Below are 23,384 nucleotides of genomic sequence, written 5' to 3'. Positions count from 1 at the left end.
ATTTCAGAATGGTAGACCTGAGGCCTACCATACCAGGCCTCAGGCCTGAGGCCTACCATTGTGTGGCACATCTATGCACGGAATGTCTATGTTCACAGGCTTCATGTGCGGCCACTTCTTACACCATGGTGTAAGAGGTGTCCTTTGGGAAACCGGGCCAATGTCTGTCAGTTGGTTCTTTATGTACTGTAGGTATAGAGATAACAGTGACACTGATTAAAATAGCCACTCTCTTATGCTGTATGTTTATGTTGCTTTATTTTGTATTTACTTGATGGTAAAATGCTGAAGACTATCAATCATTAAGCCGGAGACCCACTGGAACCACTGCAATATACAGTTTTGTATAAGTCTGTGTATAGCATAAGCCACACACACACACACACTCTCTCTTACCATGCATGAACTCAAAGAGCTTGTTGACCACCGTTTTGAGGAACTTCCAGTGAGCTCTGAGGAAGCGTGGGTACTGACCAACTATGTACATGATGTTTGATGCAATGATGGCCTTGTTGTCTTTCCCCCTCTTCTGCTCGCACAGACCCAGGAGATCCTAACACACACACACAGTCAGTGGAACATGAGAACTGTTCATTAGATCCTAACACACACACAGTCAGTGGAACATGAGAACTGTTCATTAGATCCTAACACACACACAGTCAGTGGAACATGAGAACTGTTCATTAGATCCTAACACACACACAGTCAGTGGAACATGAGAACTGTTCATTAGATCCTAACACACACACAGTCAGTGGAACATGAGAACTGTTCATTAGATCCTAACACACACACAGTCAGTGGAACATGAGAACTGTTCATTAGATCCTAACACACACAGTCAGTGGAACTGTTCATTTTGAAGTGTTTACTTTTTATTTTGCACATTCCAATCCAAAGGCTTTCACAGTAAAGAGTAATTAGTTGCTTGCAGTCAAGAAGTGACTGTCTTTAATAAATTAAGCTTAAAGAATGAATTGACATCAGCAACAGGTGATAATCATAGATCGACTATTTTCAGCCAAGCATAAAATGACTTAGTTCTACTGGATCTATCCTTTTAATTATTGACGACATGATCAATTTATCATCATAGCTTTTTTTTATTTTGTATTCGTCAGTGAAAAAATAAATTCTTTATCGTAGTTTTAGTCGACAGAATAAACACTGCTCGCGTAGTACCTTGATGACAGTAACCAGGAACCTCTTCTCGTCCTCCTCGTGCATGGCTCCGCTGATGGAGCCGATGGCCCAGCACAGTGTGTTCAGGTTCTTCCAGGACCACTCGGTACCATTCACCTGGTTGTGGAGTTTCTCTGTCATGATGCGCTCTGTGTCCGCGTAGTCCAAATGGGTCAAGTACACTGTGGAAACGGGTATATTTTACAATTGTAATATTGAACATTAACCCGTTAAAACCAGGAAAGCATCTGTGTATTTTATACTTTTGGCTATTATGTTCAAAAATAGCAGATATACAAGCTCATAGCGCTACGAGCTTGTATATCCCCGACAGCGATGATATACATATGTACGCGTGTGTGTATGCATGTATATGTATCTGTAGACCATGTTTGTGTACCTGCATATCAATGAAATAGATGCAGGGACAAGAAGAATATGCAAGAAGATTCACACGACACCACAGAGACATCTTAGTATGACATTAGAGAATGTGGAAGAGCACGAGGGAACCATCTCTCACACAGACAAAAGAAGGATGTTGACACTGTGCATGGCCCTATGCTATTGGATCTTAATGTATAGCGTTGGGTATCGTAAGAAATTTGATGATGCTGATACCACATTTACAACTATTATTTGTGTAAAGAAGTTGAGAAGGGTAAAGTCCTGGGAAGGGTGGGTCCCGAACCTCGGGACCAAGCATGTACCGAACCGAACGTGCTTGGGTACCGGGTACACATTACAATAATTCAATTTCGGTTCTCTCTATCGGTTCCCACAGACACGCAGTCACACGATATTTATTTATTTTCTTCCCTTTTAATAGACGCGAAGGGAACAGAGCTGATCTACAAGCCTACATCGCGTTGCATCAGCGACACGTTGTGGGCTTGTGGCTAGAGACGGAGAGACGTGCTGCGCCTAGCACTGAAGCAGAGAAGCATTGAAGGCAGCAACATAATTATTAAAGTTTCTTAAACGTAATTTTCAAGTGAAGCTTATGGGAGGAAACTTTTAAGAGAGGACAGGAGACAGGAGTTGCCTCAATGCACTGCACAGCATCGAATCAACATGACGAGAGAGGAGAGAGAAAGCGTTGGTGTGTGTGTGTGTGTGATCACGGCGTATGGTCCAGAGGCCCAGTCAGTTTAGCTTGCCAGCCCATGTGCATGCAAATTTCTGTTAGTAGCAAACCACAGCATGCAAGCCAGCTTTGTTTTCAATGATCCCCCCATTAGCACGTCGGCAAACCCGACGTCCGGAGATGTGCTGCCCCCCCCATTAGCAATGCTACTTTGCCCAGTCAATCGTGTGTGTGTGTGTCTTGCTCTCAGATCTCAGACATGCATTTATTTGTTATTGTCAGTAGTAAGAGAAGTAGCCTACAACACTATTGCCCTGGGTAAATACAGAATAGATATTATATTTAAAATATCACTATATTATCCAGAGATGGCACAATAAAGGAGAGGATGTTACACTATTCATTAAGTTACTTATTTAAGTTATTTTATACAATTTTGGAACCGAAATAGGGAACCGTTAAGAACCGGAATCGATAAGCAGAACCGGAATCGGTACCGGACTCACAAAAATCCTAACGATACCCATCCCCTGCTACACTATACAGGTATAAATTTATATGTAACGCTATATGTAATTATAAAGTCACAAAATCATCTACATACAAGGTTCATATCGTTACTTTAAATATGGTAATTTCACATGAAACTGCCTGCACCAGGTCTGCAGACGTCCCATATAAGGACCTCTTCAGAACACTGATGAGGTCAACTGACAAACGCTACCCAACACTAGTACAGTGACTCTCTTCCCATGCAGTTGAAAAATACAATTGTGGCCAAGACCGCTGACGGAGCAGTCCAGGCACTGCTAGGCTCCGGAGTAGCCTGACAGCGTGTCACGGGTTTGAGTCCCAAACCCGATGGCATTTGCTGCATGTCACTCCCCATCTCTCTCCCAATTTCCTGTCAACCTACTATCCTATCAATAATCCTGATGGAGGAGAAAGGAACTGGTTGGAATAACGTGTTCGTTCTACGCGCTACGTCCAACCGGGGAAAAATACCATTTTACCGAAATGTATTGCACAGATTTTATTATAATTATGGATACTAAGGTGTTAGAAGTTTCCCTTTAGGTATTAATACTTAGTCTTATTTTAATCTTCTCATGTCCATCCACAACTTGAACCCTGTTATTGGCTGCCGTACCAACCCAGTTCCCTCTCAGGGACTGCAGCTAAAGTTTTTATCCTTACCCAGCGTTTCCCTCATGTTCTTGTAGAGGTTTATGGAGTCTGTGTCCTTCATGAACTCCCGGACCACCTCCCCCTGGTCATTCTCTACCACCAGCACCTCTTCAGGCTTGGCCATTCGGCTCACCATTAACAGGCGCACCTGCCAGATGGGATAAACGCTTGTCAGCAGGGAGGCGTTCAGTCACATATAACATGCGCACGCACGGAGTTAATGACATTCTGCCGCACAGACAGACGTATAGCACAGCTGAGCTCACTCACTTACACACTGCGCCACATACTGTACATGTACCCTAATGCATAAATACAAACACTACTGTATTAGAATAGTGCTGAGCAGGCACATATGTACTGTATAATAGCATGTAAGCACATATAATTTCTGAAGTAAAATTATTTTGTGATTTTGTTCAATGCCGACTTCTAACTCTAACTAGGAACAGCTTGACAGCCACCTGTTACTTCACTGGTGCAAGCTGACTCTCGAGTGGGTCTTGATTTACAGTAAATGCTTTCCAAGGATCTCTTGCACTCGATCCGACTGCTACGCTGTATTCTAGGAAGTAGGCAAAGATCATTTACGGACTTCCTCCTCAGGGAATAGTAAATGTTACATTTTTACCGTACTCAAGAAGAACAAGTCTTTATATTTCACGAAAGTGGTGTGTGCTCACAGTAAGGTTTTTATATTAGTACCGGTACATCAACTTGATGCGTTTACTATCAAGCTTACTATTATCAGAATTCAGAAGTGGTTCTTTAATAAGCTGGTATTCACCCAGTCCAGATGCACTGTCATAAGAAACAATCAGCCCAGTTGCCACAGCTGGGTTCCTCAATGGTGGAATAGCTCCTTCACAAAGTGAAGCAAAAAAGCAATCTGTCACAATACTTCATAACCTTGACTTAGCCAATATGGATTGCCTTAAGCGGTCTAAATTATAAATGTTTAGTAACACCTGTGGACAAACAGTGGGCCTGAAGAGAGAGAGGCCTGATTGCAACCAATGACACTTGAGCTGTACAGATGTGCTCCAACCTGGGTCTCCTCGAGCATTCATTCTCAAAGCACACATACATTCAAAGCTTTCTTCATAAAATAATGTTTAGAGGTATGTGTGTGTTTGTGTGCGGCTAGGCAGCACAAGTGGAAAGCCATTATTGAGTTCCCCTCTATCTGCATTTAAAGGGACGCCACCATGCTGTACATTTCAGTTCATACGTCTCACAATTTAGGCATTTAGCAGACGCTCTTAATCCAGAGCGACTTACATTAAGCAAGAACAAAAAAGCATGGGAATACATCACATAAAAACATTTATCATGAAACATGCGTAAGCTAAGAAGGTAACAGTGGAATATCTATATAATGAAACTATACAGTGGAATATCTATATAATTAAACTATACATATACACTATACATGTATACTACTATGCTATACATATGTACTATGACGTGCTATGACTACATACAATGCAATTATAGTGCTGTCTACATAACATGCTATAAGTCTGTATCAAATGCTATCTAAGTCTACAGAAATGCTATCTAAGGGGGTGGGGTAAGTGCTATGGGCCATGATGGAGTCTGAAAAGGTAGGTTTTCAGATTACGGCGGAAGATTGGGAGTGATGCTGAAGTTCTGACTGCAATGGGAAGTGCATTCCACAGTTTTGGAGCCAGAAGGGAGAAGAGTTTGGGACGTGTGGAGCGTTGTCCCGGCGTTTTTAGTGAGGGTACTTCCAGCTTCCCTGCGTTGGCTGATCTGAGTGCGCGGGAGGGTTTGTAGGGTTCGATCATACTTGACATGTGAGAATTTTGGCTGGTTGAAGACCAAGCGAGCTGCGGCATTTTGGATCAGCTGGAGAGGCTTAAGTGCACATGCTGGTAGGCCAGTAAAGAGGGAGTTACAATAGTCGAGTTTTGACAAGACTGTTGTCTGGATTAGGAGCTGGGCAGATTCCTGGGTGAGGAACGGTCTAATTCGTCGTATGTTATAGAGTGTGAACCTACAGGATCGAGTGACAGCTGTGATGCGAGTTTTGAACGAGCGCTGACTGTCCAGGACAACACCAAGATTCATGGCTGTTGGGACAGACGTTACCAGGGCGTTGTCTACGGAAATAGTTAGCTCCCGCATAGGGCAGGACTTAGCTGGGAATCCCATCAACTGCTGACAAAACATTGGCCCTACAACAATAGCAAGCATATTATAATCATACATCCAGCTGCCTTCAATCTGTAAATTAGACAATAACGTATTACTGTACGAGCAGTATACCTTGGACAGGACCGGCAGATAGAGCTGTCTGCGGGGCGGCACGTCAAAGTGCTGATTTCCAGAGAGCATAGGAGAGGTGGAAGTGGAGAAAGGGCTTTCTCTGTACAGCTCGGCTGCCAGGTGGTTCCAATACTCCAGACAGATTTTAAAGATCTCCGTTTCTTCCACCTCCGACACCAGCAGCATGTAGTGGAGAGCCTGAGAGAGATAGAGAGAGAGAGAGAGAGAGAGAGAGAGAGAGAGACAATGTTGCTTTTGTAGATGATCATCCAGTGAATTTAGAAATAAAGAGGGATAGAGGGATAATAGCTAAGATTATACTATGTATTATATTTCATGCTGCTTGAGCACCTTAATTTCCCCCTGGAGGACAATGAAGTACTATCAAATCTCTTCTCATCTAATCTTGCTCGTTAAGAATATTGTGCTCGCAATTCATCTCAAGTCATTAAGTCAACCGCAAAAGGTTTAGATATACTAGTCTAGAGTAGACCGTATTCTTTCCATCTTCTGTTACACTATCTAACTATAAATGCACCAAGTCTTTGTGTGTACGTCTGTAATCCACGTAACGCGTGAACCGTTCGCCCCCACCGACTTCAAATACGATACACACGTTCCACACCACCACAGAGAGTGCAGTGCCCGGTGTCGAGTCGGTCGGACCCACGGTTATAGTGTTGTTAATTGCAGGAGACATTTCAAAGCAGTGTTGTTTGCTAGTCTGACACCCTTAAGTGTGGTTCGGTGATACTGTTGCCTGTAATGTCCATTTTGGAGCACCAGGGGGCAAATTGATAGCTCAGCCATTAAGTGGCACAAAAATGAAGCAGTGCACTGACATTGTGATTTGGTCTGGTAGGTAGCGGACCCGTCGGAACCGGTCTCATACTGGCACCAAGTTTCAGTACTAAACCCCCCATACGCTATCCTGCACATGTCTGAAGCAGTCTTTGTTTCCAACTAAAGAGAAAGAGCGGAGTGATCTATTGGGGTCACTACTGTAGCTAGATGGGGACAGCTGTTGTGGAACAGTATTCAAGAGAACAAGAAAATGGACAAATAAACCCTCAAGTAAGCCTCTTGCTTGACCCGATTTTAATTAAATGAATAGAACTTTGTTAACTTTAATACAAACGTAGTAATGACTTTCTGTAAACACCCACCCTGATTAGCTGATACCACCTGCATAATCTGGTTTTCTCTGGAACAGAAGTGGAACAACAATGACCCTGTCCTCTCACCTCCATCAACGTCTCTCGTAGGTTGAGTCTCTTCTCAATGAGCTGACCGTGCTCCTTGAGGAAGGTGCAGAGGAACAGACTGAGGTTCTGAATGAAGTTCTGTTCGTCGTCTTTGCCATTGGCATAGGCCAGACGGATGTTCGTGTTCAGGGGCAACATCTAAAGAAAGAAATACACAGACAGCAGCTGGGTTTGAAAGTGAACGTTTACATTTTACATTCATCAAGAGTGTATTGTTCCTGTTTTAAGTGAGATGAAACATAGTAGAAACACGTTTGCATTTCATGTTTATCATCTGTATCATCATCGATAATTGGTTTGTCATAAGTGTCTTTGGTCGTTCAGTGCTGCGTTGCCATGGTGCGATGACAAGTGTCAACGTGAGACCATTATGTCTCTGGTAACAGCTACCAACAAGTACAAATAGAGGGAAGTTCATGTTTGTGAACTGCTACTTTTACAGGCAAAGATTGCATAACTGGGTTCATCGGTTTAATCAATCAAGACGCTGAACCCCTAATGAGCAGGTTGGTGCCTTGCATGGTTTCCTCTGCCATCCGTGTATGAACTATGAATGTGTGTGTGAATGGGTGAATGCTCTATGTAAAGAAACTTGGATAAAGGTGCTATATAAATGCACCATACAATTTTATAAGGCCAGTGAGGCACCTTTAGCGTCATTCAAATTTAAAACATTTATCTGATGTTCTGTTTTGTATGTGTGTCAGAGCCAGACTTACCGTTGGGCTAGGGTGGGCTGCAGCCCGGGGGCCCCCGACTAGGGGGGCCCCCAAATAATATTGGGAAATAATATATATATATTATTTATATTTTTTACCTCAGCAAGGTAAATCCGGCTCTGATGTATGTGACAGAGATCATATGAGCATGGTTGCCACTGAGCTCTGTAGTGTATGCCCCCTCCCACCTGTTTGAGCTGACACATGGTCAAGGTGAAGAGGGTGACGAACTGCTCCTCGTACTGGCTGACGCTCACGCCGGCGATCTCCGTCAGGCACTTTAGTGTCACGTTGCGGAACATCGGCACATTCAAGAACTGAGGCAGGCAAGAGACAGAAACAGTGATTAGGTTAGAGATGTGTGCCACACGCTACGTCCGGCTGGGGAAACTCCCCCGTCAGGTGAAAAAAAGCGGCTTGGACTTTTCATGCATAGAAGGAAGCATGAGGTCAGTCTGCTGTCCTCTCCAGGTTGGCAGAGGAAGTGTAGCGCCCAAGATTACATTAGATAATTGACACTGGGTGAAAAAATGGGTTGCAAAAATTGTGGGATAAAAGATTTAATAAAATAAAGTGAGTTGTGTGAGTTGGGGCTGGGTTCAGCCATGAAAGTACATTACCAGCAATTCAGACTTTACGGTAGATTAATACAGTCTAAGCTAACATGTCACATTCAAGAGTGTGCGTGCGTGCGTGCGTGTGTGTGTATGTGTGTGCACCTTGTACACCAGTGTGCTGATGAGTTTGGTCTCGAAGATATACCCCAATGGAATCCAGTTGAGAAACCGTAACAGGGTCTCCAGAGTGGCGTGGACCAGAGGTGCATTCTGGGAATTCTCCTAAGGGTTCAGCCAATCGCAACGACAGAACAGTTAATGGCCAAATACAACCAGGAAAAAGTCAGATGATGAAAATTGAGGCCTATTTGATGTTGTTAAAGGAAACCTTTGCCAATTTCGACCCTACTGGTAAATACCATTAAGGAGAACAATGATATAGTGTAAAGAAATACCCCATGTCTACGGTGTATTTGACATTGCCATATTATGATGTCCATGTCCAACATGTCATTTCAAATCATCGGGCATACATTCCGAAGTCTCAATGAAGATCTGTACAATCAATTAAGGTTTTGAGAGAGAAGAAAGATGGGATTCACATACCATTACAAACTGACAGAGCTGGAATATCTGGGAGAATTCGTTGCACATGCTGAAAGACAAGGAAATCCCCAGACACATTATCCAAAGCAGCACATTTAAGAAGCAATGCATCTGCTTTCAGAAGACAATACAGCTCCCCTGATGAATGTTATTTTATTATCCGTGTGTAAGCTCATGTGGCTGTGTGAAACTGGGTGATGATGTGATGTCTGTAAACCTCAAAGCACAGATGAGCTTGTCCCTGCACAAACATCACTTTCTGGACATGGATTGTACTAATAAACGGAAGTCTCTGACACTGACTAGGGATGGAGCCCGAAAATCGGGTACATTACAAACCCTGTTCTGAATTTATCGAGACTTGAGTATCAACTAGAAAAAGTGCCCTTCTGGGCACAGGTCTCCACCAGGTTATCCACAGATCCGTGCAGTTAGAGGTAAAAACCCTTTTGGGCCAGTTATAGCGCCACCTTGAGGCTGAGTTGAAATTGTTCATGTGGCATTTCGTCCTCGGCCTAGTGGGAATGTGCGTGCACAATTTCAGGGAAATCACGCGATGTGTTCATGATTTGCAGCATTTTGTTTGAAACTGAGCACTCCTGTGAACTTTGGAAGCCAATCTTAACCAATCAGGATGGAGTCTGAGAAATCTGAAAGACCCGTTTCGTTGAATGGCTCTAGAGAGACTGTGTACTAATTTGCGTGATGTTTGGACAAAATCTGTAGGTGTACTGTGAAAAAACTTGTTTTGCACAAAGCGGCCTCCTGGTGGCGCTATAACAGGCCGTTCTGGAAAGTTTGGGGCAGAGGTTCATGGTTGGCATCCAGGGAGTGTGTGTGGAAAATTTGGCATCGACCGGGTTAACGGTGGCTGAGATTAGCTGGTCACGGACGGACGGACACACGGACACACGGACGGACGGAGTGCAAAACATACTCTCCCCATGCCTTCGGCTGGTGGAGACAATAAACTTTTGGCTTGTCGAGCCTATTATCGGGTATAACGGCCCCACTATACAGGCCGGGACAGATGGTTGTGTGATGCGTCATCATTGTTGTAATACTTTTTGCATGTCTGCGACGGGTTGTGTCGAAACAACACCGGCACGGCAGCGCCATCAGCTGCTGCAGCGGCTCTCCATTTCCATTATTTATAATCCAATTGATAACAATACGATTGGGGAAACTTAAAACTCCCTGCCAATAAAGTTATATCTAATATATATCAATATCTCCCTTGCGAATGAATGAATAGTGTCGCCTAGCCCTGACGTATTCAATGTGCGACTTCTTCTCAGTCTATCGTTGCCGAAAAAAGCAGATCTACAAGCCAACAACGCGGTGCGAGCAGAGCTTGTAGGTTGGCTATTTTTGGTGCGTGACACCGTCGTACAATTGACATATACATTACACTTTTAAACATACTCAATAGTGGGCTCGATAAAAACCCGGCTTGATAAGCCTGCTCACTAAATGATCAATAGAAAATAACGAGCTCCATCCCTACTGATACTAGAGGTCCAGTAGCTTTTTAATTAAATGCGTTAGAAAAAATATAAAAGTTAGAAAAATGCATCATCAATTATTATTGATTATTGATATTATGATAATGATAATTACAGCACAACTCTGCAGGATGGATATAAGTCTGTCTGTGGCCTCCAAGTACTATGATAATGGGTACTGCACTAAGCACTGCGACAATCTCAACGGGCAGTGCCATAGTTTAATTTTAAGTTTTTATCAAGGGGGCTCAGATCAGGGTGAAACCTTAATTAGTATGATTACTATTGATATTATCTTAACTGTTATCATTATCACCATTATAATGACCATTGCTACTTCAAACCAAAATGACTTCTCATTCTATCTGACCTGTCTTTGAGGTGCTTGGCCTTGACCTGGGTCATCTGACCACTGGAGAAGTCAAAGACCTCCTCGCTGAGCAGTTTGAGGATGATCATGTTGTTCTGACAGAGGCTCTCGCTGGTCCGACTGGCCCCCACGATGTCACTGATGAACGTGGGCCAGTGCTTTGGCCACTCCTGCTTCAGGATCTGCAGAGGTGGTGGGCGAAAGAAAGGAAAACACTTGTGTCATAGGGTTCAAGTACAGTCATGCCTTGAGAGGCACTCAAACCCATCAAGACTAACCTGTGCACCGTGGGTGACCACCGGGCCTTCTGCTCGCTCGCCCCCCGAACTGTGGAACGCTCTCCCCGCCCACCTGAGAGCGCCACAGAACTGTGGAACGCTCTCCCCGCCCACCTGAGAGCGCCACAGAACTGTGGAACGCTCTCCCCGCCCACCTGAGAGCGCCACAGAACTGTGGAACGCTCTCCCCGCCCACCTGAGAGCGCCACAGAACTGTGGAGCGCTCTCCCCGCCCACCTGAGAGCACCACAGATCTGTGGAACGCTCTCCCCGCCCACCTGAGAGCACCACAGATCTGTGGAACGCTCTCCCCGCCCACCTGAGAGCGCCACAGAACTGTGGAGCGCTCTCCCCGCCCACCTGAGAGCACCACAGATCTGTGGAACGCTCTCCCCGCCCACCTGAGAGCGCCACAGAACTGTGGAGCGCTCTCCCCGCCCACCTGAGAGCACCACAGATCTGTGGAACGCTCTCCCCGCCCACCTGAGAGCACCACAGATCTGTGGAACGCTCTCCCCGCCCACCTGAGAGCGCCACAGAACTGTGGAGCGCTCTCCCCGCCCACCTGAGAGCACCACAGATCTGTGGAACGCTCTCCCCGCCCACCTGAGAGCGCCACAGAACTGTGGAGCGCTCTCCCCGCCCACCTGAGAGCACTTTCAAGAGAGGACTAAAGACTTTCCTTTTTAACAAAGCATTTTTATAGCCTTGCCCTTATGTTTTAAATGTGTTCCAGTTTTCTTAGATGTTTTTAATGGTGTGATGTTTCTTCTGTTTGTGTTCATTTGCTGTAGCACTTTGAGATTCTTACAAATGTAAAGTGCATTATAAATAAAATCCATTATTATTATTATTATGCCCGAGTAGTACTTAGTGTGGTGTGTGCTTTCATGCCTATGGTTATGTAGACTTCACTAGACCACTGGTTCCCAAACACTGGGTCGGGACCCATTTGTGGGTCGCGTACACATTTTTATGGGTCACTTTATTTCTGGTTTGGTTTCTGTTTTTAATTATTGGTATCAAAACTGACTTGACTGACTACACTGCACAGTAGGATATGCTTACTGTACGCACAGCCATGCTCAACTTTTAATTCCAGATTAATTCCAATAATGTTAACAAACAGCAATACATCATATTTGGAACACAAGCCTTATAAGGCATAAAAGTTAGTCTTACCTGGACGAGGATCATGTTCAGCTTCCCAATGTACACCTTTTCTTTCTAAAGTAAGTAAAAGGAGAAACAGCCAACTTAGAAATAAATCTTGCAACTCACGATTTCCCTATATCTGTACCCTGACAAAGTTTTACAACAAATATCTTTAGACATTTTTACACATTTTAGTCAAAACTAGGGCGGTGCCTGTGGGGTAAGGCCTACTTGGAAGTTGGAACGATGCAAGTTGGAAATGAATGCCCCCAGTTATTATGTCTGCATCATATATATGGAGTTCTTCATCATCATCATCACCTTTATTTATACTCGGAAATACAATTGAGGGCAAGCCCTCATTTTCAATGTAGCCGAGGTTACAATTCACAAATACAGTAAAAACAATACATCATTATAAACATCTACATTTAAGTTCCTTTATAATTTATCCTGAACAACCAGTAAAATAAATCAATTGAAGCAGGAGCAATCACGGTGAAAAATGTCATGCCATGTGGAGTCTATGCTTTTTTTGGCCCCGCTCGTTGGACACTGGCCTATTTGGAACGATGCAAGTTGGAAATGCATACCCTACACCTACACATGTCTGTGTCCCTTTTATGCCCATATATGGAGTTCTTTGTCAGGCATGCCCAAATATGGAGTCTATGCAGATGTCAGAATGATGTCAGACCAGGCCAGCTCCGGGCCAGCTCCATATATGGACCCCGGGCAGGGGCCCTGTCCAGAGCCCGGGCAGAGGCCTGGACAGGGCCTGAAGTCGGTTGAGCGAACGGTTCTCGAGTTACGTGGATTACAACAGTACACACAGACAGACAAGAGACTTGAGTGCAATGATTGATAGATAGATAGATAGATAGATAGATAGATAGATAGATAGATAGATAGATAGATAGACAGATAGATAGATAGATAGATAGATAGATAGATAGATAGATAGATAGATAGATAGATAGATAGATAGATAGATAGATAGATAGATAGACATAGACATAGACATAGACATAGACATAGACATAGACATAGACATAGACATAGACAGATAGACAGATAGACAGATAGATAGATAGATGGTCACAATTCCCGATATGACACCATTAACACTCCCGGAATTCTGCTGGAAATTATAGAGTAAAAACTTTTTCTGCTGGCATAAAATGTTGATATACTCCACATCATCCCATCATCTAATTTTTTTAAGGCAGTTAATTATTAAGCAAACAGACAGACTCACCTCCACATTTGATGCATCTGATGATGTCTTGATAATGAGACCGACAACATACTTTTTAATTCCTACAAACAGAAAAAATTAAAGGCAACATGAGAATTATTTGTATGCCTGTGATGAGAAGACACTTAAATAACACAACCTGACATGGTGAGCTGCCTGGGGCAGGTTACTCAGTGATCCAAAACCAATTCAACTGGCTCCAAACTAGCTGAATCTGCCTACCCGGTCCCAGGTTGCACCACCTCGCACTAAGTTCAAACGTAGCCTAGTAATTGCGTAAATGGCCTTTACGTCAAGACTTATGCATTATTAAAATTTAAGCTGTTGCACCACACAAATTAGTTATAACGTATCTCTAAGTAACAACTAAATATTTACGCAAACCATGTGCCAGCAAGTCCTAGGAGCAGTCTAACTTTGTTATCGTGGCTGACCGGGTTGATTTCATCGACAATTTACTTTTATTTATTTAGAGCGGGCCTCCTTGCTTTGGGTTATTGGACAATGCACCAGAGTGGTGTACACATCTTTCATGGAACATATACATATACAGATGTAAAAATAAGGGGGGCCCCTTATATTTACATCTGTATATGTATATGTTCCAAATTAACTGTTAATTGATATACATTTAAAGAACATTTAGTCAGTAAAATATATTCATATGGATGTCAATAATTTACAAATGTGAGAGTATGCACATGTATGATTTTCCCATCAGGACACGCCCCCCTCATCTAGACTGAGTGGCAAAACATTGAGAGTTTGGAAGCGCTCGTTGGATATCACTCAACCGTCCTGCGTACCACCTGTTTCTAAATGTCACATAATTCAGGAGGCAGGAAAATGCTGTGTTATTGAAAACAAGCACTTCCAAATTCTGACACTTATAAACAAATGCAGGGCATTTCTTGACAGAAAGTAGCTCATAACGTTTCTATGGTGGATTTTCATGAAACAAAAACTTTGCAGATAGAAAGAGGATAATTCAAGCTTTTCGTTGAGCTGCAATGTTGGTGAGTCTAACATTGTTTAATGAAATCAGACAGGACTTTTATGTTTGGATGAATGGGCTGTCATGGCCAGAAAGTAGTTTTTTGCCACTCAGTCAGTGGGTGTTCCCGCATAACTTCCAGGTACGATGATGTCACACGCATAAAATATCAACATCTGATAAATGCGTGTACATTGACAATACATAAATACATACATTGACAAGATAACGTTTACTTCCTAGTGGAAACCGCTCGTTTTCATTGGATCCGGGAGCTATGACGTCATTTTATACGACTACACATTATTTTAGTCTAGGCACTACTAGTTACGTTATGCCTTAAACAGTCGTGGTGCAACACACTTTAGTAAGCCACTAGTTACAAACTAACTAGTAGTTACTAAGCCTCTAGTAAGGACTTTACTCCACAACTTAAGACAGAACTTACGTTCTGGTGGTGCAACCACCTGGCCTTTAAAGCTGCCACAGAATCTCAGCTGAGCTCATTGGATGTCAAATTAAATGGTCAATTGTTTTCAAACCGAAAAGTCAAGCAGATGAGTGTTTGAAGAGCACCTTTAAAACAGGTTCAACTAAGTTCTCGTTCTAGTCCTGTACATTCACTCTGACACTCTGTGAAATATCTGATGTGCTTGGGTGTAGCGGGCGGAGCCGGAAGCAAGGCTCTCTCTGAGTACATAAGGTAAAAAACATACTTGCCAGTCGCCCTGCCCTGGGTTTGCCACTTGAACAAAAGTCAGGCATCTACGGTCAGAAGTGAGTAAGTCTTAGATCAATAACAAATACTGTGAGGCTATTTTTTTGTTGAAATGTGTCTTTCTGTTGTAAACCCTAAACAGAAATGTAAACCTTAAACAGCAGGTGGCAACAAAGGACAAACTCTTTAATTGGAAAGATGTAAGAGTTTTTATATGACTGGTTAGCAGCAGTAAGAATAACTCTGACAGTGACCAATTATCATTCACCTTACATCACACGGCATACACAGTAGAACCGTGTACTGCTATGCACTGAGCATGGTCTTCAACTACACCACAAATCTATCCAAAAGCTGGATTCTCTTTTAGTCTACTCTGGAAGAAAATGTAGGTAAATCACTGTTTGTTATCATGGAAGTATTTCACGACAACAATTTTCTACATTTGCTTTGACCTGACAAAGCAAGCTCTGTAAACCAAGAGAAAACAGGACAACTTAAAAGAACAGAGTTCTATTGTATAGTATTATTTTCATTTGTGTATGTTTTGTTTTTGTTTCTGTGCAAGTGTATTATTTTTTTTCCTTTTTTTTCTTTTTCTTTCCTTTGAATGGGGGGGGTGGGAAGGGTTTGTGTGTATTTGTGTATGTGATGTGAATGTTTGTAAAATATGTCTTGTCTTTAAACCTGAAAATGTATAAATAAAATTGTAAAAAAGAACAGAGTTCCTCTCCACAGATGCAGTGCAACAGAGAGCTTTGAAATCACAGTGTTGACATGTTTTTGTCGTTTCCTCTCCCCTTAGAAAAAACTGCCACAGTGCAGAATCCAGCCATTCTGTAGCAGTCAGTGGGAGCCAGTCGGGCAGAAAACAAACCGGCGTGCTTAGTGAGGGAATACTGCTCAACTTGGCAACCGCACGTCATGACAGTTTTTTAAGGACAGAGTTGCATCACTGCCACAACGTAAACCACAAAGGCATCTTGTACTACATATGAATACGCGGACAGACCGTGAAGGGGACAAACGAAGAAATAGTGATCCTACCTTCACATTGATTCCGCGGCAGAATCTTCCATCTTGTTTTAATAACGGTTTCCAGAATCTGAAGAGCATAGTACTGTAATGTACAAGGAGAGAGGAGCATTAGGGTCAGGCACCACCAAGACAATAATGAATGATAAGCATTGTGTATTTCCATCATACAAACCAAAAGCTAAACTAAAGAAAATCACTTTGTTCTGATAAAAGTGTTTGAGTTAACTTTGTCATTTTTATATGTAATTCAAACGGACTGAGTCGATATTTCATGCAAAATTTGTACTAGGCAAAACAATGGCTTTTTGTCCCTTTGCACATCTCTCTAGTCTCTACAAGTGATATTAAGCTGAAAAATACTGCAGAAGTCCTGCTGTTTCTTTCAGCATCACACCAGAATGGAAATGACAGCAGAGAAATAAACAAACCAGCTAACCTGCTTACAGTATAGATGTTCCCTTTAGCAGGCTTGGTAGAAACATCGGACTAAATTTTCATAATACTCAAATACACATTATGATCCAGCGAATTCCGCCACAACAACAAAGGTCAGAGCTAAAATGATGTTAGGAGCTACTGCCCCTTCCCCTGGTGTGTCTCTCAAAGAACAGCAAGACCAACCACAGGTTTTTTTTAAGTCCTTGGGTTAATTCCTGGGAGCTCTACAAACAAGCATGAAAAACCAAAATAACTTGTTTTTTAAGTTAGTGATCTTATTGATCTATTGTTATTGTCGAATGACTTGTGTTTCAGCTGTAGGGATCATCGGTTCAAAAGAACGATGGTTTAAAAAAAAAAAAAATGAGGTGCATTAGAGGGTGTTATTAAAGCTAGGGGATGGGGAGGGGAGGATCAATAATGTGTTGCAGACGATGAATGGTAGGAGGATTCAAGGCGGAATGAAGGCACACTGACTGCACACCAACAACAGGTGTCACTCATTGCCTTAGCAAACCATTTCAGAACTTATTTTCGCCTTTTGACACACACACCGTGCGCAAAAACATAAACAAAAAAATTATAAATAAAAAGAAAAGGAAAGAAGAGACAAGCAATTGACAGGGCAATTGCCAAAAAGGCCTAGCAACTAACTTGTTCTTGCTGCCAAAAGCATAACCTTAAACAGGTCTTAGGGGAAGCCTTGAGAGGATCAGAGAGAAGAGGTACAGGGTGGCAGATACACTACAAAAAGAAGGGGAGTGGAGGGTTAGGTAGGCGGAGCCATGATCCCTACAGGTGAAATTAGAGTCGAAAATAGACAGTCTCTCTCTACAATGGAGCCCACTGACTGCAGCCTGCGCCCTCCCTCTTGTCCAATGGAATAAGATGCAATAGAAACGGATGAACAGAATTCAGTCAAAGGGAATTTAAAAAAGGGGTAGACCTTGTGGAGGCCTGCCGTCAAAGCCTAGCTGTGTCAAGATGCACAGGGTGACACATCTCTTTTCTTCCTATTACAAGCCATAAACATAATGGAACATCGTGATTAATATCAAATAAAGTCAGCAGCTTGAATTCATCACATGAATTAAATTTACATATTTAGCAACTTATCGATTAAATAAAAAGGCCAAATGTTCTGGAAAGTGCTTTTAAAGTATGCACTTAAAAATGGAGAAAAGAAAAGTGAATGCATAATTCAAGAGGTGTTTACCTTTTAGGTTTCCTCTCTTTTCCTCTAAAGCCCTCATTTTTTACCAAGAAATGAATTTGAAACTATAATAGATACTGTTGATAGATCAACTCAGACATTAGTAATGAATGTCAGTGTTAAGAGCAATCTTACAGGAAAGCAAAAGAAAAAAAGAAGAGGCAAATGTTACCATCACTCTGAGGAAGATTTAGATGCATTACACTTTCATTATTTGTGATGAAGTACATAGCAACACTTTCCATGATGGCACATTATATTAGGCTACTGGATGAGACTCCACTTAACTGCCCTGGCCTGAGTGGCTTTGCCATTCTAATGACATATTCTTTTTGTTTTGTTAATAGAGTGGTGAACCCCCCTTCCTGACTACTGTTGAACACACGATCACTGGGCTTTCAGTATGCAAGCAGTCTGTTTCATCAGCTGTATAAACGGCAAGCACGGCACAGTGAATATTTTAACTGCGGACAGAGGAAAGGACGCTCAACTGAGGACATCAGGGATAACACATGAAAGAAAGAAGAGAACTGAAGCCTTGATCATTGCTACAGGCCTGTCTTTAAATATCCAAATTGAAATTTATTCAACTTCAAAAAGTTCAAATTCAGGTTCCACTTAAAAAGGTGCTGGGCGGTGTATTATGGTGTTTTTCTGTATTCCTTATGCGTATGAATGATGGGCAGAAATGGCATAAAGAATTCCCACCCAGACTCAAACAGGGCAGAATAATTAAGACGTCTGTCTGAGTTTATTGTAGTCAGCACCACCAGGAGTTAATAGGCAAAGTCCACTGTCACTCCGACAGATTCAGATCCATTCAGGCATCAGCATTTGTGAAAAAGGGAGAGTACAGTCATGTTTATTTTAATGGGCGCAATGAGCAATAAACTAACACCACCAGGATTAGGGGTTTAAGTTCCAGTCAGTTTACACGCACACTCTTGCACATGGCACCTTCGATCAAAGAAACCACTGCATTTACTGCATGACACCTCATCTGCACAGGCAAGGAGCGAGCGTTCCGACGGCGATATCACGCAAAACACTGTCCTAATATGGAGCGTTGCCAATTAAATAACAAATAAATAGTAGCGTGAAGATCTCAACCAATAAAAGTGTTTGGGGCCGCGGAACCTTGCTCAAATAGAGACTCTGCAAGCGAATATAGGAGGGGTGGACGACGTCACTGCACGCTCGTGGTACGTCAGGAGAGTCATTGAAAAACATGTATTCTCGAATGAGATTTAATTGTTCGCTCGCATCACTGGCAGTGGTGTGAAGCAGGTTTCACAAGAAAATGCCATGTCATAGTGTGAAGAATTGTGTCTACATAGTAATACAAGAGTATGCAGCACTTCCTCAAAGCACAGATTGTCATATGGGAATGGAGCTGGCTTACTTTGGTGTTCATGTTCTGGGAGAACTCCAGTATGGTGTCCACTCTCGTCCAGGCATCTGGGTGCTCTTTCAAGTGTGTCAGCACCTCTTGTGCCATTCTTTGCTGTAAAGCAGGGCGATATATTGTCAGATTTAAGGCACAGAACAAAGTACAGGACAGTTCATACAACAATAACATTTTAGAAATTAAAAGGTATATTCAGTGATTTCACTTAATTCAAATATCACTTTTGTTGTGATAATCCTCCTTACTATAGAGTGTGCTGACTATAAGGAGTTCCTCCCTGTCCCCAGTTAACCCCTGGGGTCAAAAAAAAGGTAGGTTTCGTTTTTGGCTAGGTGGCCCAGCCTTCATCCAATCAGGATAGAGAGGGGCCTTCCTCCAATCATGATCGAAACGGTGGCAGGACTTGGTGTGCGTGTTTTTGGCCTGTTGCGTGTCCCCCCACTGTAGTGCGTGCATGTGCACATCAATTTACAATTTAGGCATTTAGCAGACACTCTTAATCCAGAGCGATTTACATTAAGCAATAACAAAAAGCATGGCATACATCACATATATAAAAACGTAACAGTGGAGTATCTATGTAAACTATACATACTATACTATATTATATATTATACATGTGTACTATAAAATGCTATGACTACATAAAATGCAACTCTAGTGCTGTCTACGTAACAAGCTATAAGTCAGTTTAAAATACTATCCAAGTCTACATAAAGTGCTATCTAAGGGGCTAGGCTAGGGCAAGTGCTACGGGCCATGGTGGAGTCTGAAGAGGTGGGTTTTCAGACTACGGCGGAAGATTGGGAGTGAGGCTGCAGTTCTGACTGTGATGGGAAGTGCATCCCATAGTTTTGGAGCCAGAAGGGAAAAGAGTTTGGGACGTGTGGAGCGTTGTCCCAGCGTTTTTAGTGAAAGTACCTCCAGCTTCCCTGCGTTGGCTGATCTGAGTGCGCGAGAGGGTTTGTAGGGTACGATCATACTTGTGAGATATGGGGGAGCCATGCCTTTGGTTGCTTTGAAAGCCAGCATCAGAGTCTTGTATTCTGTGCGGGCAGCGATCAGTGATCTTGTTACCGGGGGGTTTTCCAAATCACCCAAATCACCCGAATGCTCCTTTAAAAGTAATTATTTGTGTTGCCGGTTTTACTGTCAAACATCCAAATAGAAGACTTTTTTTTTTTTTAATTAAAGCTGCTCAGTCAATGTGTCACTGCTGCCAGACAACATTTGCTGCTTAAAATGTGACCAAAAAAGAGCTGAACTATTGCACATCCTTACATTGAGTGGTTGAATCCTGTGTGCAGGGTTTTTTTTTTCTTTGCCAATGTCCTAAGATTCCACTCTTATTATGACATTTATAACTTCGATCACAAAATTATGACCTCAATTATCAATCGTGCTCTACCTACCTGTGGTCCCACCCCATGATACACACAGTTCACCACATTATCCAGCAGGTTGATATCCAGTTTCTGGTTGAAGTCCAGCAGCTGTTGCGCTGCATGGTCTGCTAACATTGTCATAATTGCTGGCATAGAGCTCTGCAAGGACAGGGGGAGGGACGGGGGTTATGATAGCAGGAAACATTCAACAGGCAAAGTCATGTGAACTGCGTGTTTAGGACGGTGCACAATTCCAAACAGCTGACTACCTTAGTTCAAACCTTGCACTCTGTGCCCCCCCCTTCCTACATCACCGACCCTCCTGTTATTCTAATTAGTTATGGCTGTGTTGTCACAAACCCAACAGTGTTCAAAATAAGCCAAAACAAATGCAAGAGAGCTGTGGTTGAGACTGTTTACTTTGATCAATCATGTGATGTTGGGACTTGGAACCAGCCGGGTCTGCTGTTGCAATGACAAAAAATATAATACTCAATGTAGTATTACTAGGCTACTACTACCCCACCACCACCACAACAGTTATATATATTATGTACACACAGTGCCAATTACAATGTCCCTTTAATTAAACAAACCAAACACCACCACAAGTAGTACCGATATGATACACATAGTAATGATACGTGGTATCGTTAATTAAGGTGGTTTCACCCCCCCCCCCCCCACCCCCACACAGACACACACACACACACACACACACACACACACAACACACGACCAATGTCGTTTAACGTGAACGCAACCACGTGCCGGGCAGGGCTACGTCACGTCACATTGTTTACATCCGCAAACATCCGTGCACTCCTCTCAAAATGTGACCACAAGTAGGCTGGTGTGGTCACACATTAACTGAATATAAACAAACTAAAACAATGAGCAGACACCATTGTAGTTCATACACATTTCAACAACCTTAAATATTACCCGTTAAGTTAAATATAAACACAGTACAACACTTTAATGCCGACTAGAATCCTGACTACCTAGAGATTAGCAAACAATTCGTGTAATTTCCCCGTCGCAATGCATCTTGTTTTGTTATGTTAATAACGTTCCAACTTCCCAGCAACAACGCCAGTTCAACAGTGGTCCTTCCTCGCTGATCACCTTGGCAACCAGGCAACGCTCCAACCACTCCCACCAAGAAGGCGGAGGAGAACTTAAAAAAAAAACATTGACAATATACGCATCATCTACCAAAACAAAATGCACAAGTGCCATTACAAAAATAAAAAACTTCTCGATCATACGATTGCTCAGAATAAAACTATCCATGGACACGCCGACACGGTACATGATGCATCACAGTTTAGTTATTTTATATCCCATTGCAACACTTCTCGAGACTGTACTGGAAATCATAAAGTTGAAAGATTATCTGACGCAGAGCACCCAGCAACACCACCAACTTGACATCCGCTATCAACACACACACACATGCAGCCAGCCCGTGATTTTGCACAGGGGGACGAAGAGGCACGGATTTGCAACACAGCGTTGGATTTCCATTCATCAGCAGGACCACGTACGCTTTGAAGGTGCAGCGTCGCAGAGTTGTGTATTTAGACAGCGTTACACTCTCTCTCCTGACAAGTGCTTCGCCTAATCCTTTAAAAGTGTAGCCAACGTTACGATGGCGCTGTGTGCTAGCTAGCAGTGTTGTTAACGTTATCGTTAGCCATTCGCTCAAGGCCATTGATTGATGCTGCTGACGCTGCATCAACAATATAATTCTAAGTAAGATGAAACAGTATTTGTTACTTAGCCTACTTTAATCAAACTTAGTTACTTGTGAACCCCGTTAAACCAAAGTCAAAACAATTACAGCATGGTTGATTCGTGTTGCAACCCCAGTTACCTACCTAAAGTCCAAGGCTTTTGCCCCAAGAAGCTACCAGATCTAGTGATAAACTGTATCACTGTAGATTAGAAAATGTCCTAATATCTCTGCAACGGTGACTAGTGCTCCAATTCCAGTATTGAGTGATGACTGGTTGATAAGGACCAGTGATGTGGATTCCAAAACTGTTACCACGGCAAGCTCAGGACTATGTCACTCCGATACATTTTTCGAAATAAAATAAACCTTGATTCACAAAATTAATTCTTTAATGAAGTAATTTTGCAGCGGGCGGAATAGAGAGATGGCTGTGCCTGCGCCTCCTCTCCTCTCTCAAGCAACTAACTCGTAACCGGTTGAAACCGGTTCAGACTGGGAGATTCCATCTCGGTTTAGTTTTCAGCCGATGGCGCCGCGTAAAGTTTGGACTGGAGTCACGCCCACCCTGGGGCGCGATTGGCTCCGCGTTCGCTGTTTACTTCCGCATCGGGGTCCCATTGGATAATTCGGCTGTCAATTAATTTCAATTCGCTCAAGCGCCCACGCGACTACTCCGCCCGTGGAAAAAAAGAGGGCAGACTCCCGTGCAGAGAATGGACTTCGGTGACTCCAGTGAAGTGAACAGATAGAATAGCCCGCTACACCGTTGCTTGCTGCTCCTTTAAAGCTCATAATAAATGCAATGGCGCTATCCATGCTAAAATGTTCCATTATTGATGAATGTACATAACACAACAATGTAATTACACTTTAATGCACTTTATTACAGACAGTCAGACACATTCGTGTTTTTGCACATTTTGAATGTATTGCATTTATATTGGTTTATGGTGGTAAAATGTTAACGCGAAATAAGCCACGTTG

General features: G+C 42.8%; 1 protein-coding gene across 9 annotated transcripts in view; it reads right to left on the bottom strand.

The window, feature by feature from the left end:
- xpo1b (exportin 1 b) overlaps window positions 1–22,894 on the bottom strand; it is a 34,649-nt gene extending 11,755 nt beyond the window's left edge. The window contains exons 1-15 of one of the 9 annotated variants that reach the window (XM_083775729.1): window positions 22,543–22,894; window positions 20,687–20,818; window positions 19,269–19,370; window positions 16,225–16,297; window positions 13,466–13,527; window positions 12,235–12,279; window positions 10,775–10,956; window positions 8,900–8,948; window positions 8,456–8,575; window positions 7,925–8,053; window positions 6,997–7,155; window positions 5,753–5,950; window positions 3,470–3,608; window positions 1,186–1,367; window positions 397–553 (exon numbers count right to left, since the gene is read on the bottom strand). In XM_083775729.1, coding sequence (XP_083631855.1) covers window positions 397–553; window positions 1,186–1,367; window positions 3,470–3,608; window positions 5,753–5,950; window positions 6,997–7,155; window positions 7,925–8,053; window positions 8,456–8,575; window positions 8,900–8,948; window positions 10,775–10,956; window positions 12,235–12,279; window positions 13,466–13,527; window positions 16,225–16,297; window positions 19,269–19,370; window positions 20,687–20,812 — 1,723 coding nt within the window. In that variant the 5' untranslated portion in view covers window positions 20,813–20,818; window positions 22,543–22,894. The other 8 variants (XM_083775736.1, XM_083775734.1, XM_083775737.1 and 5 more) reach the window with 8 other exon arrangements.
- Window positions 22,895–23,384: the final 490 nt, after the last annotated feature.

Source organism: Protomyctophum parallelum (assembly GCF_964188405.1).
Source record: "Protomyctophum parallelum genome assembly, chromosome: 10".
NCBI lineage: Eukaryota > Metazoa > Chordata > Actinopteri > Myctophiformes > Myctophidae > Protomyctophum > Protomyctophum parallelum.
Note: the sequence above shows the minus strand (reverse complement) of the source record. Positions and strands in the feature narration are given on the sequence as shown.